This window comes from Coturnix japonica, unplaced genomic scaffold (genome assembly GCF_001577835.2).
Source record: "Coturnix japonica isolate 7356 unplaced genomic scaffold, Coturnix japonica 2.1 chrUnrandom498, whole genome shotgun sequence".
Taxonomy (NCBI): Eukaryota; Metazoa; Chordata; class Aves; order Galliformes; family Phasianidae; genus Coturnix; species Coturnix japonica.
Window position 1 is genome coordinate 30,876 of NW_015439890.1, and position 19,661 is coordinate 50,536.

At 54.8% G+C, this 19,661-nt stretch overlaps 3 protein-coding genes across 4 annotated transcripts in view; all 3 read left to right on the forward strand.

The window, feature by feature from the left end:
• OXA1L (OXA1L mitochondrial inner membrane protein) overlaps positions 1 to 5,021 on the forward strand; it is a 16,625-nt gene extending 11,604 nt beyond the window's left edge. The window contains exons 6-10 of the mRNA XM_015850643.2: positions 434 to 598; positions 2,071 to 2,175; positions 3,200 to 3,371; positions 4,760 to 4,840; positions 4,914 to 5,021. Coding sequence (XP_015706129.1) covers positions 434 to 598; positions 2,071 to 2,175; positions 3,200 to 3,371; positions 4,760 to 4,840; positions 4,914 to 5,014 — 624 coding nt within the window. The 3' untranslated portion in view covers positions 5,015 to 5,021. The remainder of the gene's footprint in view (positions 1 to 433; positions 599 to 2,070; positions 2,176 to 3,199; positions 3,372 to 4,759; positions 4,841 to 4,913) is intronic.
• Positions 5,022 to 5,482: 461 nt separating this feature from the next.
• On the forward strand, positions 5,483 to 16,782 carry HAUS4 (HAUS augmin like complex subunit 4). 2 transcript variants are annotated; one of them, XM_015850645.2, is made up of 7 exons: positions 5,483 to 5,646; positions 7,352 to 7,578; positions 7,667 to 7,753; positions 13,872 to 13,996; positions 14,929 to 14,997; positions 15,523 to 15,572; positions 16,530 to 16,782. In XM_015850645.2, the coding sequence occupies exons 1-7, from the start codon at positions 5,622 to 5,624 to the stop codon at positions 16,730 to 16,732; spliced, it is 786 nt and encodes a 261-aa protein (XP_015706131.1). In that variant the 5' UTR covers positions 5,483 to 5,621; the 3' UTR covers positions 16,733 to 16,782. The 2 variants fall into 2 exon arrangements, with proteins under 2 accessions (XP_015706131.1, XP_015706132.1); XM_015850646.2 differs by lacking the exon at positions 5,483 to 5,646 and adding an exon at positions 9,671 to 9,959 and having other exon boundaries at positions 7,560 to 7,578.
• A 2,609-nt stretch (positions 16,783 to 19,391) lies between these two features.
• ACIN1 (apoptotic chromatin condensation inducer 1) overlaps positions 19,392 to 19,661 on the forward strand; it is a 22,892-nt gene continuing 22,622 nt past the window's right edge. The window contains exon 1 of the mRNA XM_015850644.2: positions 19,392 to 19,593. Coding sequence (XP_015706130.1) covers positions 19,456 to 19,593 — 138 coding nt within the window. The 5' untranslated portion in view covers positions 19,392 to 19,455. The remainder of the gene's footprint in view (positions 19,594 to 19,661) is intronic.

Genomic DNA, 19,661 nt, shown 5'->3' on the forward strand with positions numbered 1-19,661 from the left:
ATCTATCTATGCGGGCAGATATATGGGGCAGGCAGATCATATGGGGCAGACAAATCTGATGGGCGCTGGGATCTAATCGGGGGCAGCTGATCTATGGGAAAGCGCAGAATCTATTGGGCAGGCTCTATCTATCTATGGGGCAGGCGGTATCTATGGGGCAGATCTATCGGCAGGCAATCTATTGGGAGAGCAGATCTATGGGGAGGCATAGACAAACAGCCGTTGCCTAGGCTCACGCATCCACGTCGTCACGGCTATGGGTCCCTATGGGTCTCTATGGGGTCTCTATGGGTCCCTATGTGTCCCTATGGGTCTCTATGGGGTCTATGGGGTCTCTATGGGTCCCAATGTGTCCCTATGGGTCCCTATGGGTCTCTATGTGTCCCTATGGGTCTCTATGGGTCCCAACGTGTCCCTATGTCACGTGACCCAGACCCCGATCTTCATCTCGTTCTTCCTGGCCCTCCAACAAATGGCGGCGCTTCCGGTTCCGGGTTTCCAACATGGCGGCGCCGGGTGGATCAACGATTTGAGCTGCCCAGACCCGACCTACGCGCTGCCGCTGCTCAGCAGCGCCACCATGTGGATGGTGCTGGAGGTACAACGTTATAATGGGGCTCTATGGGGATCGGAGTATAGCGCCACCTGGTGGCTGGAGGGGGAATTGCAGCCATTATAATGGGGTGTCTATGGGGCTCTATGGGGATATAATGGGGTTCTATGGGGGTGTGTGAGTCCCTATGGAGCTGGGGTCTCTATGGGGTGTCTATGGGGCTTTATGGGGATCTATGGTGCTCTATGGGGATGTATGGGGCTCTATGGGGTGTATTTGGGGGGATATGGGGCTCTATGGGGTGTCTATGGGGGGATATGGGGCTCTATGAGGCTCTATGGGGTGTCTATGGGGTTATATGGGGGTCTATGGGGATCTATGGGGGGATATGGGGCTCTATGGGGTGTCTATGGGGCTCTATGGGGTTCTATAGGGCTCTATGGGGTTATAATAAGCTCCTATGGGGATGTAATGGGGCTCTATGGGGGTCTATCGGATGTCTATGGGGTGATATGGGGCTCTATGGGGTCTCTATGGGGTGGCTATGGGGCTTTATGGGGCTCTATGGGGTGTCTATGGGGGGATATGGGGGATATGGGGTTTCTATGGGGCTTTATGGGGCTCTATGGGGTGTCTATGGGGTTATATGGGGATCTATGGGGCTCAGCAGCGCCACCATGTGGATGGTGCTGGAGGTACAACGGGTTATAATGGGGCTCTATGGGGATATAATGGGGCTCTATGGGGATTGCAGTATAGCGCCACCGTGTGGCTGGAGGGGGAATTGCAGCCATAACTTATAATGGTGCTCTATGGGGATTGCACTATAGCGCCACCGTGTGGCTGGAGGGGGAATTGCAGCACCCTATTACTTATAATGGGGCTCTATGGGGGCTCTATGGGTATATAATGGGGCTCTATGGGGGCTCTATGGGGTTATAGTGGAGTCCTATGGGGCTCTATGGGGTTATATGGGGTTATAATAGGGTCCTATGGGGCTCTATGGGGGTATAATGGGGTTATAATGGGGTCCTATGGGGCTCTATGGGTTTATATGGGTTATAATGGAGTTCTATGGGGCTCTATGGGGCCCTATGGGGTTATAATGGTGTCCTATGGGGTTCTATGGGGCTCTATGGGGTGTCTAGGGGGGGATATGGGGCTCTATGGTGCTCTATGAAGGTCTATGGGGCTCTATGGGGTTATAATGGAGTCCTATGGGGCTCTATGGGTTATATGGGGACTTTATGGGGCTCTATGGGTCGCTATGGGGTCTATAGGGCCGCTATGGGGCTGCTTGTAGTTCTCTGTGTGTCTTTGCTGGCCCCATAGAGATCTATGGGGCTGCATTCATCCCTATGGGCTCACCCTATAGCAAGAACCGACCAATGGGGCGCCTCCTTTGGCTCTGAATATGCAAATGAGGCATGGAAAACAACCTAAAAGGAGCCGACCAATGGGGTGCCTCGTTGCTGAGGGGCGTGCCTTGCACTGACCAATGGGGTTCTTTGTTTTAGGCCGGGGTGGAGTCAGGCGTGAGCAGCCCCCAGGCCGGAGCCGTGCGCGTCGTCCTGCGGCTCCTCCCACTTCTATTCCTACCAATGACCATCCACTTCCCAGCCGTGAGCCAATCAGAGAGCAGCGCCGGGCTGACACAGCCAATCAGAGCGCGGCGGGGGCGGGACTAAGGGGGGGCGGGGTTTGGAGGGGCATTAAAGTCTATGGGATGGGGCGGGGCTTAAGGAAAGGGGCGGGGCTTTGTCCATATATGGTCATTGGGGGGCGGGGCTAAAGGGGGCGGGGCTAAAAGCCATTAAAGTCTATGGGAGGGGGTGGGGCTTAAGGGAAAAGGCGGGGCTTGTTCCATATATGGTCATGGGGGCGGGGCTCAAAGGCCCATTGGATTGTATTGGAGGGGGGCTTAAAGGCCCATTTCTATTAAAGGGGGCGGAGCTTGTTCCATATATGGACATGGGGGCGGGGCTTAAAGGGGGCCGGGCTTAAAGGCCCATTGGGTTGTATTGGAGGGGGCGGGGCTTGGTCCATATATGGTCATGGGGCGGGGATAAAGGGGGTGGGGCTTAAAGGGACATTGGGTTGCATTGGAGGGGCGGGGCTTGGTCCATATATGGACATGGGGGTGGGGCTTAAATGGGGCGGGGTTTAAAGGCCCATTGGGTTGTATTGGAGAAGGCGGGGCTTAAGGGAAGGGGCGGAGCTTGTTCCATATATGGCCATGTGGGGGGGGCTTAAAGGCCCATTGGGTTTTATTAAAGGGGGCGGGGCTTGTTCCATATATGGACATGGGGGCGAGGCTTAAAGGGTGCCGGGCTTAAAGGGCCATTGGGTTGTATTGGAGGGGCGGGGCTTTGTCCATATATGGTCATGTGGGCGGGGCTAAAGGGGGCGGGACTTAAAGGGCCATTGGGTTGTATTGGAGAAGGCGGGGCTTAAGGGAAGGGGCGGAGCTTGTTCCATATATGGTCATTGGGGGCGGGGCTTAAGGTGGCGGGGCTTAAAGGCCCATTGGGTTGTATTGGAGGGGCGTGGCTTTGTCCATATATGGCCATGTGGGCGGGGCTTAAAGGCCCATTGGGTTGTATTGGAGGGGGCGTGTCTTGCTGCTGACCCCGCCCCCTTTTCCAGGCCATCTTCGTCTATTGGTTGACGTCCAACAGCTTCAGCCTATTGCAGGCTTTGTTGTTGAGGGTCCCCGTGGTTCGCTCCGCCCTCCGCATCCCGGCTCTGCCCCACAACCCCCCCATGGAGCCCAATGGGGCCGGCCCTAAAGAGGGGATCCTACAGAGGATGAGGAACAGTGAGAGACTATGGGGGATATGGGGGGGTATGGGGGGATATGGGGGGATATGGGGTGTCTATGGGGCTCTATGGGGGGATATGGGGTGTCTATGGGGGGATATGGGGTGTTTATGGGGCTCTATGGGGCTCTATTGGCTGTCTATGGGGGGATATGGGGTGTTTATAGGGCTCTAAGGTCTGTCTATGGGAGGATATGGGGCTCTATAGGGCTCTAAGGGCTGTCGATGGGGGGATATGGGGCTCTATGGGGGGATATGGAGCTTTATGGGGCTCTATGGGGTGTCTATGAGGCTCTAAGGGCTGACTATGGGGGGATATGGGGTTTTTATGTGGCTCTATGGGGCTCTGTGGGGGGATATGGGTCTCTATGGGGCTCTAAGTGCTGTCTATGGGGGGATATGGGGCTCTATGGGTGTCTATGAGGGGATATGGGTCTCTATGGGTCTCTATAGGCTGTCTATGGGGGGATATGGGGCTCTATGGGGTGTCTGTGGGGCTCTAAGGTCTGTCTATGGGGGGATATAGGGCTGCTATGGGGCACTAAGCGGCTGTCGATGGGGGATATGGGGCTCATTGGGGGATATGGGGCTCTATGGGGGTATATGGGGTGTCTATGGGGCTCTAATGGCTGTCGATGGGGGGATATGGGGCTCTATGGGGGGATATGGGGCTCTATGGGGCTCTAACGGCTGTCTATGGAGCGATATGTAGCTAATATGGGGCTCTATGGGGTGTCTATGGGGTGTCTATGTGGCTGTATGGGGATCTTTGGGGCTCTATGGGGCTCTATGGGGTGTCTATGGGGCTCAAAGGGCTGTCTATGGGGGGATATGGGATTCTATGGGACTCTATGGGGCTCTAAGGGCTGTCTATGGGGGGATGTGGGTCTCTATGAGGCTCTATGGGCTATCTATGGGGGATATGGGGTGTTTATGGGGCTCTAAGGGCTGTCTATGGGGGGATATGGGGCTCTATGGGGGAATATGGGGCTCTAAGGGCTGTCTATGGGGCTCTAAGGGCTGTCTATGGGGCTCTATGGGGCTCTATGGGGCTGTAAGGGCTGTCTATGGGGGTATATGGGGCTCTATGGGGCTCTAAGGGCTGTCTATGGGGGGATATAGGGCTCTATAGAGTGTCTATGGGGCTCTATGGGGATCTATGGGGCTCTATGGGGTGTCTATGGGGCACTAAGGACTGTCTATGGGTCCCTATGTGTCTCTATGGGTCCCTATGTGTCTCTATGGGTCTCTATGGGTCCCTATGTGTCCCTATGTGTCCCTATGGGTCTCTATGTGTCCCTATGTGTCCCTATGTGTCCCTATGGGTCCCTATGGGTCCCTATGTGTCCCTATGGGTCCCTATGTGTTCCTATGGGTCCCATTTCAGGCCTGGCCGAGGCCCGGGCGGCTCAAAACGCCGATAGAAGGGAATGGCAGCGCCGGAACCACCTCAAGATGGCGGCCAAAGGTACGACGGAAGTGACGTCATCATTCTGAGACAACTTCCGGCGCGCGGTTGAGACGTCACTTCCTGTTTATAGGCCCATTACGGCAGACGTTCGCACAGAACCCGTTGGCTCCACCCGTGGCACCGGAACCGCCCCCGGCACCAAAAAGACCGTGGAAAGAAACGTTGGGATAAAGAAATAGTAAAAACTTAAAGTAATAAAGAAAATAATAACAAAAAAAACCCGAAATTCCGCTTTTTTACCTTAAATTCCGGCACAGGGGTCAAAATGGCGACGTTCCTAGAGGCACTTCCGGTTGGGGGTGGCTGTCAAAATGGCGGCACTCAGAGACACTTCCGGTTGAAGGCTTCAAAATGGCGTCCACCACTCAAGGAACTTCCGGTTATGCATTGGGAGGGATAACAAGATGGCGGCTCACATGTCGGCACTTCCGGTTGGGTTTTCTATTGGTGTGCAATAGCGGCTTCTGGTTCAGCTCGGAAGTGAATGGGTGGTGTGGTTTTCAAGATGGCGGCCCGCATTAATGCAGTTAGTCTAGAGTTCTCTATAAGGGCGTCGCCATCTTGATTAGACATCACTTCCGGCACTTACAGGAAGTGCCTCACTCTGATTGGCTGCGGCTCTCTCCTCCCCGTTCTCTATCCCCATTGGCTGTTGGCAGCGGAAGGGGCGTGGCCTCGGCTAAAGGCGCGAACTTGGAGCCGTTTGAGCGGGAAAAGGCCCAAAAAGGGGCGAAATTTTGGGGTAAAAAAGGGCGATTTCGGGACCGGAAGTGACGCCATGGAACCGGAAGTGCTGCACGCGGGTGTGTTGGTCATTATGGGGGGGGTTAATTGGGGTTAATGGGGGTTAATGGGGCTGGTCTTGCTTATGGGGTGATATGGGGCCTATGTGGTTCTATGGGTGTCTATGGGGCTCTATGTGGTGCTATGGGGCTCCATTGGGTTCTATGGGGCTCTATGGGGGTCTATGGTGGTCTATGGGGCTCTATGGGGGTCTATGGTGGTCTATGGGGCTCTATGGGGCCCTATTGGGCGTCTATGGGGCTCCATTGGGTCTATGGTGTTCTATGGGGCTCTATGGGTGTCTATGGGTCCCTATTGGGTGTCTATGGGGCTCTATGGGGTGTCTANGGGTGTCTATGGGGCTCTATGGGGTGTCTATGGGGCTCTATGGGGCCCTATGGGGTGTCTATGGGGCTCTATGGGGCGCTATGGTGCTCTGTGGGGCTGTATGGGGTGCTATGAAGCTCCATTGGGCTCAATGGGCGGTTATGGTGTGTCTATGGGGCTCTATGGAGTGTCTATGGGGTGATATGGGTGTCTATGGGGTGTCTATGGGGCTCTGTTGGGGTCTATGGGGTGTCTATAGGGGTCTGTGGGTTGTCTATGGGGCTCTATTGGGGTCTATAGAGCTCTATGGGGTGTCTATGGGGGGATATGGGGCTCTATGGGGCTCCATTGGCTCTATGGGGTTTCTATGGGGCTCTATGGGGCGTCTATGGGGCTCCATTGGGTCTATGGGGTTTCTATGGGCCTCTATGGGGCCCTATTGGGTGTCTATGGGGCTCTATGGGGCGTCTATGGGGCTCCATTGGGTCTATGGGGTTTCTATGGGGCCCTATTGGGTGTCTATGGGGCTCTATGGGTTGTCTATGGGTCTCTATGGGGCCCTATTGGGTGTCTATGGGGCGTCTATGGGGCTCCATTGGGTCTATGGGGTTCCTGTGGGGCTCTATGGGGCGTCTATGGGGCTCCATTGGGTCTATGGGGTGTCTATGGGGCTCTATGGGGCCCCATTGGGTGTCTATGGGGCTCTATGGGGTGTCTATGGGGCTCCATTGGGTCTATGGGGTTTCTATGGGGCCCTATTGGGTGTCTATGGGGCTCTATGGGGCCCTATTGGGTGTCTATGGGGCTCTATGGGGCTCTATGGGCCCCTATTGGGTGTCTATGGGGCTCTATGGGGTGTCTATGGGGCTCTATGGGGCCCTATTGGGTGTCTATGGGGCTCTATGGGGGCCTATGTGGTTCTATGGGGTGTCTATGGGGTCTATGGGGTGTCTATGGGGCTCCATTGGGCTCTATGGGGCTCTATGGTGCTCTATGGGGTGTCTGTGGGGCAGTATGGGGCTCTATGGGGCTCCATTGGGCTCAGTGGGGGGATATGATGTGTCTATGGGGCTCTATGGGGTTTCTATGGGAATCTATGGGGTGTCTATGGGGCTCCATTGGGTCTATGGGGCGCTATGGGGCTCTATGGGGTGTCTGTGGGACCCTATGGGGTGTCTATGGGGTGTCTATTGGGATCTATGGGGTGTCTATGGGGCCCTATGGGGCTCTATAAGGTGTCTATGGGGCTCTATGGGACTCTATGGGGCTCTATGGGGTGTCTATGTAGATACAGGTGCTAATTAACTCATTATAACAACGACGATGCACGATAAAGCTTCATTAATTTGCATATCTGCTATTTGCTCATTAACATATTATTTGCATTCATTTGCATAGCGCCGCGCTGGCCCCGCCCCCTTTTAGCCAAGCTCCGCCTCCACCCGGGGCTCAGCCAATTAGCCGCCGCCTTGGAGGAGAAAGGACCAATCCCCAACAAGGGGCCGGACTTGGACCAATGGGAGGCGGAGCTGGCGCGCAGCCGAGCCGCCTGGTTGGCTGAGGAGGTTTTGTGGGCGGGGCTAAAGGAGCTGCTCAGGAAGCCCCGCCCCCCGGAAGCTGAAAAGGTGAATTTCAAGCCATTAAAATTAAGGGAAATTTGCCCATTTTTGCCCTTTTTTAACCCAAATTCTCCCCCCTTTTTCACCCCTCCAGACTCTAAAGGCCGTGGAAGAAGCCATCTCATTGGCTGAGCTCCGCCGAGCCGCGCCGCCATTGGCTGAGCTCATGCCCCGCCCCCCGGTAAGACACGCCCCCCTCATTGCTTTAGCCACGCCCCCTTATTTGCATAAGCAATGCCCTCATTTCTTTAGCCACGCCTCCTTATTTGCATAAACATGTCCCCATTGGTTTAGCCTAACCCCGTATTTGCATAGCCCCGCTCCCCATATTTGCATAAATCACACTCCATTATTTTAGCCCGTCACCTTATTTGCATAAGCCAAGCCCTCATTGGTTTAGCCCCATCCCATATTTGCATAGCCCTGCCCCCTTATTTGCATAACCCACATTCCTATCAATTTAGTGCCATTCCATATTCACATAGGCCCGCCCCTTTTTTGCATAAATCAAACCCCATCGGTTTAGCCTAGTCTTCTTATTTGCATAAGCCACGCCCCCATTGTTTTAGCCCCACCCAATGTTTGCTTAGCCACGCCCCCTTATTTGAATAAGCCATGCCCCACATTTGCATAAACCACACCTTATTGGTTTAGTCCCGCTTCCATATTTGCATAGCCTTACCAATATTTGCATAAATGACGACTCTCATTGGTTTTGCCCCCCCCATATTAGCATAAACCACACCCACATTATTTAGCCCCGCCCTTTATTTGCATAAACCAAATAAAACCAATTAGGCCCCTCCCACTCCCCCATCCCCATCGACATCCATTCAAGCCCTGCCCCTTTATTAAGCCACGCCCCGCTTTTACTTTAAGCCACACCCCTTTTCCTTTAAGCCCCGCCCACTTTTCCTTTAGACCACGCCCCCTTTAAGCCGTGTCCTCATTAAGCCCCGCCCCTTTCCCTTTAAGCCCCGCCCCCTTATTAAGTCCCGCCCCATTTCCTTTAGGCCACGCCCCCTTCATTAAGCCCCGTCCCTTTTCCTTTAGCCCCGCCCCCTTTATTAAATCCCCCCCCCTTTTCCTTTAAGCACACCCCTCTTCATTAAAGCCCGCTCTTTTCTAGCCAGCCGCCCTTTATTAAAACGCCACCTTTAGGCCCACACTTCATTACGCCGTTTTAGCCCAGCCTACCCCTCTTGCCCCCCCTTTAATTAAGCCCATCCTTTTCCTTTAGCCCGCCCTTACTTAAGCCCCGCCCCTTTTCCTTAGCCCGCCCCTTTATTCTAAGACCCCGCCCCTTTTCCTTTAGCTCTTCCCCTTTCCTTTAGTCCCCCCTCTATTAGCCCCGCCCTTTCCTTTAAGCCCCGCCCCCTTTATCAAGCCCCCGCCCCTTTTCCTTTAGCCCCTCCTCTTTTCCTCAAGCCCCGCCCCCCTTTATTAATCCCCGCCCCCTTTCCTTTAGCCCCACCCCCTTATTAAGCCCCGCACTTTTCCTTTAGCCCGCCCTTTACTAAAGCCCGCCCCTTTTCCTTTAGCCCGCCCTCTTGAACCGCCTTTCCTTTAATCCCCGCCCCCTTTACTAAGCCCCGCCCCTTTTCCTTTAGCTCTGCCCCTTTCCCTTTAGCCCCACCCCCTCTATTAAGCCCGCCCCTTTCCTATAGGCCCGCCCTTCATTAAGCCCAACCCTCATTCTTTCGCCGCCCTTTGTTAAGCCCCACCCCTTTCCTTTAAGCCCCGCTTCCTACATTAAGCCCGCGCCCCTTTTCCTTTAGCTCCGCCCCTTTACTAAGCCCCGCCCTTTTCCTTTAGTCTGCCCTTTCCCTTACCCCACCCCTCTAGTTAAGCCCCGCCCACTTTCCTTTAAGCCAGCCCCCCTTTATTAAGCCCCACCCCCTTTCTTTAGCTCCGCCCCCTTTCCTTTAGCCCCACCCATTTATTAAGCCCGCCCTTTTCCTTTAGCCACCCCTTTTCTTTAGCCCGCCCCCTTTATTAAGGCCCTGCCCTTTTTCTTTAGCCCCGCCCCCTTTATTAAGCCCCGCCCCTTTTCCTTTAGGCCCCGCCCCCTTTATTAAGCCCCGCCCCTTTCCTATAGGCCCATTGAGCACCGTCAGCCATTGCTGGCCCTATTGGAGGCCCATATGGGGCTGAAGGCCGACGAGCTGCGGGGTTACGGCTATGGGGCCGGGATCTATGGGGCCGGGGATCTATGGGGCCGGGATCCATGGGGCCGGGATCCATGGGGCCGGGATCTATGGGGCCGGGATCTATGGGCCGGCTGTGGGCCCGCTATGGGGCTGGAAAGGAGCAGGTTGAGGAGGATGAAGGAGAGGAAATGGGAACTTATGGGGCAGCTGGAGGAATGTAAAGCGGCCTGCACACAGGTGGGGGATATGGGGGGTATATGGGTACTTATGGGGGGATATAGGGGGATATGGAGGGGTATATGGGGTCTAATGGGGGAATATGGGGGGATAGAGGGGAATAATATGGGATCATGGGGGGATATATGGGGGATATGGGGTTTTTATGGGGGTATATGGGGGGATATATGGGAGATATGGGGGATATGGGAGGATATATGGGGGGGATATGGGGTGTATGGGGTTTTATGGGAGATATGGGGGGGATATCGGGGGATATGGGGGGCTTTTGGGGTGTATGGGGGGATATGGGGTGTCAATGGGGGATATGGGGGCATATATGGGGGATATGGGGGGATAGAGGGGGATAATGGAAGATATGGGGGGTATATATGGTTCTTTATGGGGGATAGTGGGGTCTTATGGGGTGACGATGGGGGGGATATGGGGTTTTATGGGGGATATGGGGGGCATATAATGGGGGGATATTGGGGGATATGGGGTATGTATGGGGTGATATGGGGGGAATATAGGGGGTATGTGGGGGATATATGGGGTTTTTAGTGGGGGAGTATGGGGTCTATATGGGGGAATTGGGGGGATATATGGGGGCGATTGGAGGGGGATATGGGGTTAGATGGGGGGGATACTGGGGGAGTATGGGGTTTTATGAAGGGAATATGGGGGGGATATGGGGGCAGTATGGGGGATATGGGGGCGATAGGGGGTTTATGGGGTTTATGGGGGGATATGGGGTGATATGGGGGGAGATATGGGGGGATATGGGGTGTCAATGGGGGGATATGAGGGCATGTATGGGGGATATGGGGGGATAGAGGGGGATATATGGGGGATATGGGGTTTTATGGGAGATATGGGGTTTTATGGGGTGATATGGGGTCTTATGGGTGGATCTAGGGGTCCTATGGGGGAATATGGGTTCATGGGGGGGAACTGAGGGGATATTGGGTTTTATGGGGGATAGGTGGGGATTATGTTGGGGATTACTGGGGTCTTCGATGGGGTGGTTGGTTTTAATGGAGGGATATGAGGGGGATGCTGTGGGGATATAGCGGGTCCGTATGGTGGGGGGATATGGGGTGATATATGGGGGCTTATGGGGTCTTGTGGGGTGATATCGGGGGGGATATAGGGGTGATATGGAGGGGTATATGGGGGTCTAATGGGGATATGAGGGGGATCATGGGGTTTTATGGGAGATATGGGGGGATATGGGGGGACTAATGGGGGTGTCCAAATGGGGGATATGAGGGCATGTATTGGGGGATAATGGGGGAGTAGAGGGGGATATATGCGGGGATATGGGGTTTGATGGAGATATGGGGGATTGGGGAGCTATTATGGGGTGTATGGGGGACTAGTGGGGGGGAGTAAGTGGGGGGATTGGGGTTTATGGGTGGACTATGGGGGAATGAGAGTGATGGGTGTCATGGGGAATAATGGGGCATATATGGGGATATGGGGGAGATAGAGGGGGAATATAGGGGGATGTGGGGGATATGGGGTTTATGGGGGATATGGGGGGTTGGGGTGGTCAATGGGGGGGTTGGGGGATAGAGTGGCAGTATATGGGGGCTATAATGGGGGGTATCATGGGGGATATGGGGGGATATATGAGGGTATATGGGGTCTTATGGGGGGATATGGGTCTTTCTATGGGTTCTCTCTATGGGTTCTCCCTATGGGGGTCTCCCCTATGGGGTCTTCTTATGGGGTCTCTCCTATAGGGTCCCTCTATGGGGTCTCTCTATGGGGTCTCCCTATAGGGTCCCCTCTATGGGGTCTCCCTATGAGGTCTCCTTATGGGGTCTCCCTATAGGGTCCCTCTATGGGGTCTCTCTATAGGGTCTCCCTATGGGGTCTCCCCATATATTATGGGGTCTCCTTATGGGGTCTCCCTATAGGATCCCTTCTATGGGGTCTCTTATGGGGTCTCTCTATGGGTCTCTCTATGGGTCTCTCTATGGGTCTCTTTTATGGGGTCTCCCTATAGGGTCCCCTCTATGGGGTCTCCTTATGGGGTGTTCCCTATGGGGTCTCTCTATGGGGTCCCCTCTATGGGTCTCCCTATGGGGTCTCCCTATGGGGTCTCCCCTATGGGGTTCCCCTATAAGATTCCCCTATGGGGTCTCCCCCTATATTATGGGGTCCCTATGGGGTCTCCCTATGGGGTCTCCCCTATAGGTTCCCTCTATGGGGTCTCCCCCTATATTATGGGGTCCCTATGGGGTCTACCTATGGGGTCTCCCCCTATATTATGGGGTCCCTATGGGTTCTCCTTATGGGGGTCTCCCTATAGGGTCTCCCCTATAGGGTTCCTCTATGGGGTCTCTCTATGGGGTCTCCCCATATATTATGGGGTCTCCCTATGGGGTCTCCCTATGGGGTCTCCTTATGGGGTCCCCTATGGGGTCTCCCCATATATTATGGGGTCTCCCCTATGGGGGTCTCCCTATAGGGTCCCCTCTATGGGGTCTCCTTATGGGGTCTCCCCTATAGGGTCTCTCTATGGGTCTCCCTATGGGGTCTCCCCCTATATTATGGGGCCTCTATATGGGGTCTCTTATGGGGTCTCCCCATATATTATGGGGTCTCCCTATGGGGTCTCCCCTATGGGGTCTCCCTATAGGGTTCCTCTATGGGGTCTCCCTATGGGGTCTCCCCTATGGAGTCTCCCTATGGGGTCTCCCCTATATTATGGGGTCTCATTATGGGGGTCCCCTATGGGGTCTCCCCTATGGGGTCTCCTCTATAGGGTCCCCTATGGGGTCTCCCCTTATATTATGGGGCCCCTATGGGGTCTCCTTATGGGATCTCCCCTATAGGATCCTCTATGGGGTCTCCCTATGGGGTCTCCCCCTATATTATGGGGTCTCCCTATGGGGTTCCCCTATGGGGTCTCCCCTATGGGATCTCCCCTATAGGATCCTCTATGGGGTCTCCCATATAAGATCCCCTATGGGGTCTCCCCCTATATTATGGGGTCCCTATGGGGTCTCCCTATGGGGTCTCCCCCTATATTATGGGGTCCCCTTATGGGGTCTCCCCTATAGGGTCTCCCTATAGGATCCCCTATGGGGTCTCCCCTTATATTATGGGGACCCCTATGGGGTCTTTCTATGGGGTCTCCCCTATAGGGTCCCCTCTATGGGGTCTCCCTATGGGGTCTCCTTATGGGGTCTCCCCTATAGGGTCTCCCCTATGGGGTCTCCCTATGGGGTTTCCCCTTATATTATGGGGTCCCTATGGGGTCTCCCCTATAGGGTTCGTCTATGGGGTCTCTCTATGGGGTCTCCTTATGGGGTGTCCCCTATGGGGTCTCCCTATGGGGGTCTCCCCTATAGGATTCCCCTATGGGGTCTCTCTATGGGGGTCCCTATGGGGTCTCCCCATATATTATGGGGCCTCCCTATGGGGTCTCCCCTATAGGATCCCCTATGGGGTCTCCTTATGGGGTCTCCCATATAGGATCCCCTATGGGGTCTCTCTATGGGGTCCCCTATGGGGTCTCCCTATAGGGTCTCCCCTATGGGGTCTCCCCCTATATTATGGGGCCTCTATATGGGGTCTCCCTATTGGGTCTCCCTATAGGGTCCCCTCTATGGGGTCCCTCTATGGGGTCTCCCCTATAGGGTCTCTCTATGGGGTCTCCCTATGGGGTCTCCCCATATATTATGGGGTCCCTATGGGGTCTCCTTATGGGGCTCCCTATAGGGTTCCTCTATGGGGTCTCTCTATGGGGTCTCCCCCTATATTATGGGGTCTCTTTATGGGGGTCCCCTATAGGGTCCCCTATAGGGTTCCTCTATGGGGGTCCTCTATGGGGTCTCTCTATGGGGTCCCCTATGGGGTCTCTCTATGGGGTCTCCCTATGTGTCTCCCCCTATGTCCCCCTATATCCCCATTGCCCAGTCCCACTCCTCGTGCGTGTCCCTGCTCCTGTCCCTGGTCTCCGTGCGTTGCCGCCGTCGCCGCGTGGAGCTGCGCCGCCATCTTTACCTGCAGGCCAAGGCCACCGCCATGCTGCTCAAGGCCAGGTGACGGACGGCTCAGAACCGCCTCCCATTGGTTGGAAACAACGCCCATCAAGGCTTGGATCCGCCCACTCCCCTCCCATTGGCTGCAGCCTCTATAGCCCCGCCCATTTGGCTTTGGCCCCGCCCACTCCTTTCCCTGGCTCCTCCCATTGGCTGCCACCTATTTAGCCCCGCCCATGAAGGCTTGGCCCCGCCCACTTTCCTCACTGGCTCTTCCCATTGGCTGGAGCCTCTGTAGCCCCGCCCATTAATGCTTGGCCCCGCCCACTTTCCTCAATGGCTCCTCCCATTGGCTGGAGCCTCTGTAGCTCCGCCCATTAAGGCTTGGACCCGCCCACTCCACTCCCTGCCTCCTCCCATTGGCTGCAGCCTCTGTAGCTCCGCCCATTAACGCTTGGCCCCGCCCACTCTCCTCCCATTGGCTGTAGCCTCTGTAGCTCCTCCCATTAAGGCTTGGACCCGCCCACTTTCCTCCCTGGCTCCTCCCATTGGCTGGAGCCTCCATGGAGCCCCTCCCACTGTTATTAGCCCCGCCCACTTCCCTCCCTAACTCCTCCCATTGGCTGGAGACTCTCTAGCCCCACCCACTTGCCTTTAGACCCGCCCACTCCCCTCCACGCCTCCTCCCATTGGTTGGCTTCTGCTCCCATCACTTGGCCCCGCCCACTTTCCCTCCCTGTTTCCTCCCATTAGCTGCAGCCTCTGTAGCTCCGCCCACTTGTCTTTAGCCCCGCCCACTGAGGCTCTAGGCCTTTTCCCATTGGCTGGCTGGCCTCAGTGGCTCCTCCCCCTTTGGCTTTGGGCCCGCCCACTCCCCTCTCCGGCTCCTCCCATTGGTCAGTCCCCCTGTCGGATGGTGATGACATCACAGTGATGATGTCATAGTGATGACGTCACAGTGATGACGTCACAGTGATTATTATGGGCTGTAGGTTGGAGGAGCTGACGCTGCTGTTGGACACGTACAGCCCAGAACATGTGGAGGCTCATGGGAACATCAGGTGGGACCCATAGAACCCCATAGAGACACATAGAACCCCATAGATACCCCATAGATACACCATAGAGACCCATAGATACCCCATAGAGACCCATAGGGACCCATAGAGACCCATAGAGACCCATAGATACCCCATAGAGACCCATAGGGACCCATAGGGACCCCATAGAGACCCCATAGACTCTAATAGAGCCCCATAGACACCCCATATAACCCCATAGAGCCCTATAGCCACCCCATAGAGCCCCATAGACACCCCATATCCCCCCATAGACACCCCATATCCCCCCATATCTCCCCATAGACACCCCATATCCCCCCATATCCCCCCATAGACACCCCATAGGGCCCCATAGACACTTCATAGAGCCCGACACCCATATCCCCCATATCCCATTACGCTAGACCCATATCCGATCACCCCTATAGACCAAACCCGCCCATATCCCCCACAGACCACCCATACTCACCCCATATCCCCCATAAGACACCCCATATCCCCCCATATCCCCCCATTGCCCCACAGGTCCCTGCTTGAGGCTGCTCTCAGTGGCTCCCAATTGGAGCTGGCCTCTCTCCGTGTCACCCTGGGGGGACCCATAGAGCCCCATAGACACCCCATAGACCCATATCTCCCATAGAGCCCCATAGTTCACCCCATAGAGCCCCCATAGAGTCCTCAAAGCAACACATAATCCCCCCATAGTTGACCCATAGACAACCCCATAGATCCCCATAGTAGCCCGCCATACAATCCCGGTAGAGCCCCCATAAGTACACCCCATAGACAACCCATAGACACCCACTAGAGCCCATAGAAACACCCCATAAATCCTCAGTAGGACCTCCATAGATGCCCATAGACACCCCTAGATCGCATAGGGCCCCCAGTGACCACCCCAATATCCGCCCCAGTAGACACCCCTATCCCCCATAGACGGCTCATATCCCCCCATTAGGACACCCCATAATCCCCCATAGACACCGCATATCCCCCACAGACACCCCATATTCCCCCATAGACACCCCATATCACCCATATCCCCATAGACACCCCATTAATCCCCCCATGTGACACCCCATATTCCCCCATATCACCATATCCCCCAAAACAATGGACACCCATAGATCCTATTAGTGACCCAATCTCCCCCAAGCACCCCCTATCCCCCATAATCTCCCATATATCCCCCATAAGACATCCCATATCCCCCCATATCCCCCTATCCCCTCAATGTCGACCCATAGATCCCCATATCCCCCGCATATCCCCCAATGACACCCATATCCGCCCCATATGCCCCCCATATCACCATCCAATCCCCCATAGTGACCCATTGAGCCCATAGTTGACCCTAGATGCCCATATCCCGTCCCATATCGCCCCATAGACCACCCCATATCCCCCAGTATACACCCCATATACCCCCATATCCCCCCATAGACACCCCATATTCCCCCCATATCCCCATATCCCACAGGTCCCTGCTTCGAGGCTGCCTCTCCGGTGCCTCCCAATTGGAGCTGGTCTCTTCCGTGTCACTCTGGGCTCCTACGAATCCCTGGGACCCGTCATGGCCGACGCGGCCCAACAGTATCGAGACCTTCGGGACCGGATCCACAAACCGCCATTGGGCCCTACAGCACATGGACCTCATGGGGATCCACCAATGAGAGGATCCGACGTTCCTATTGGATGCTGCGGACAGACCTGGCTGCCCATTGGTTGCCTATAAGGGGATATGGGGTGTCTATGGGGTGTCTATGGGGGCATATGGGGAGATAATGGGGTTCTGATGGGGGGATTATGAGGTGGTTATGGCGTGACTACTGGGGGGATATGAGGATATGCGGTGTCTATGGGGGGATATGTGGGGATATGTGGGTTTATGGGGTGCTGCATAATGGGAGAATATGGGGAGATATGGCGGGGATATGGGAGATTATGGGGGGATATTGGGAGATTTTATGGACTGGGTGTCTTTATGGATATGGGGGGATATGGGGGGATATGAGGGGATATGGGGTGTTATGGGGGAATATGGGGTGTCTATGGGGAGATATGGGGGGATATGGGGAGATATGGAGGATATGGGGTGTATATGGGCCCCTATGGGCGATATGGGGTGTTATGGGGTGACTATGGGGTGTCTGTGGGGGGATATGGGGTGTCTATGGGGCTCTATTGGGTGTTATGGGGTTTCTATGGGTTGATATGGGGTGTCTATGGGGTGTTATGGGGCTCTATGGGGTGTCTATGGGGGTCTGTGGGGTGTCTGTTGGGGTCTATGGGGCTCTATGGGGTGTTATGGGGTGTCTATGGGAGAATATAGGGTGTCTATGGGGGGATATGGGGTGTTATGGGGCTCTATGGGGTGTTATGGGGTGTCTATGGGGAGATATGAGGTGTCTATGGGGATCTATAGGGGTGTTATAGGGCTCTATGGGAGGATATGGGGTGTTATGGGGCTCTATGGGGTGTTTATGGGGTGATATGGGGTGTCGATGGGGCTCTATGGGGGGATATGGGGGGATATAGGGGGATATGGGGTTCTATGGGGCTCTATGTGGTGTCTGTGGGGCTCTATAGGGGTGTTATGGGGCTCTATGGGGTGTCTATGGGGAGATATGAGGTGTCTATGTGTCTCTATGGGAGGATATGGGGTGTCTATGGGGCTCTATAGGGGTGTTATGGGGCTCTATGTGGGGATATGGGGTGTCTGTGGGGGGATATGGGGTGTTATGGGGGAATATGGGAGGATATGGGGTGTCTATGGGGTGTTATGAGGTGTCTATGGGACTCTATAGGGTGTCTATGGGGTGTTATGGGGCTCTATGGGAAGATATAGGGCTCTATGGAGGGATATGGGGTGTTTATGGGGCTCTATGGGACTCTACAGGGTGTTATGGGTCTCTATGGGTCTCTATGGGGTCTCTATGTGTCCCTATGGGTCTCTATGTGTCCCTATGGGTCCCTATGGGTCTCTATGGGTCCCTATGGGTCTCTATGAGTCTCTATGGGTCTCTATGGGTCTCTATGGGTCTCTATGGGTCCCTATGGGTCTCTATGGGTCTCTATGGGTCTCTATGGGTCCCTATGGGTCTCTATGGGTCCCTATGGGTCTCTATGGGTCCCTATGGGTCTCTATGGGTCTCTAAGGGTCTCTATGTCTCCCTATGGGTCCCTATGGGTCTCTATGGGTCCCCATGTATCTCTATGTATCTCTATGGGGTTCTATGGGGCCCCATTGATCTCTATGGGGCGTCTCTAAGCCCCGCCCCCTCCTCCCCATTGGCTGCTCCAATCCCTTGGCCCCGCCCACTTCTCCCATTCTCTCCTCCCATTGGTCAGGTCCCCCCTTCCACCCTCCCCATTGACTCCCATTATATTTGCCCTGTTACCGTGGTTCCTGTTGCCATGGCGACGATTTGACCAAAAACCGGCACTTTTTGTAATAAAAATCAACGTTTTTCGCCTCAAAAATGGGCCCGTTTTATTCCGATTCGATTCTAAGCCGCCATTGGCCGGAAGTGGGTTGAGCACGTACGACGTTGGGAAGGAGGAAGAAGAAACCGGATGTTGCGTCATCACGTGCCGGAAGTTGGGTGAGAAACCGGAAGTGGTGTCAAACACCGGAAGTGCAGGGAGGAGCGAGAGTCGGAACCGGAAGTGAATAGAAAAAGCCGGAAATGGATTTATTTCATACCGGAAGTGGAATCGGTTGTGAATATTTGACTCGATTTGACGCCAATATTTGTATGAGGGGTCGGAATAGGATCGAGATGACCCGGAAATAAAAGCAGGGCGACCGGAAATAGGCTGATTTGGCGCCTGTAGGGCCTAAACGAGTGACCGGAAGCGGATATATTTAACGCCAGGTGAACACGGTAGACCGGAACAGGACATATTTGACGCCGGAAGTGAGCAAAGAGACCGGAAGTAGGTAGGTTTGGGTAACCGGAAGTCCTTAGGAATAATTCAAGATGGCGGACGAAAAGGAGATGACCGGAAAAGGACATATTTAACGCCGGAAGTGAGAGAAGCTAATGTGAAAAGCTTGAGATGGGAATAAAGGGGCAGTTTGGTATCACCGGAAGTTGGTCGGAGGAATTCAAGATGGCGGACGGGGAAAAATTGACCGGAAAAGGACATATTTAACGCCGGTAGTAAGCAAAGATACCGGAAAAAGCCTTAGAAAGTGAGATAAAAGCGGGGGGTTAGTGGGACCGGAAGTTACTAGGCCGCAGTCAAGATGGCGGACAAAAAGGCTGTAACCGGAAGAGGACATATTTGACGCCGGAAGTACATCGGGTGTGTTAGAAATATGCGCTGTGACTGCGCTTAATTTCACGCCGGAAGTGAGCCGAGAAACCCGGAAGTATAAACCGGAAGTAAGGGGGGGTGGAGTTACGACGTCACCGGAAGTTCCGTGTTGGTTCGTCGTCGGCAGCAGCCAAGATGGCGGACGGGGAGGAGGTGACGCTGGACGGGCGTCCGTTGCATCTGTTGCGCGTCGCCGATTTAAAGGCGGCTCTGGAACGTCGAGGGTTGGCCAAGAGCGGCCAGAAAAGCGCGTTGGTCAAACGGCTGCGAGGGGTGAGCGGGGATTTAATGGTTAAAATAAGGACCGAGGGGAAGGAAGGAGCTGCGTGTTAATGGAGGGG

Coding starts and splice junctions, on each gene's coding strand:
- HAUS4 (XM_015850645.2), top strand. CDS start 5,622: ATGGAACCGGAAGTGCTGCACGCGG. Junction 5,647..7,351: donor ACCGGAAGTGCTGCACGCGG/GTGTGTTGGTCA, acceptor TCATTTGCATAG/CGCCGCGCTGGCCCCGCCCC. Junction 7,579..7,666: donor GCCCCCCGGAAGCTGAAAAG/GTGAATTTCAAG, acceptor TCACCCCTCCAG/ACTCTAAAGGCCGTGGAAGA.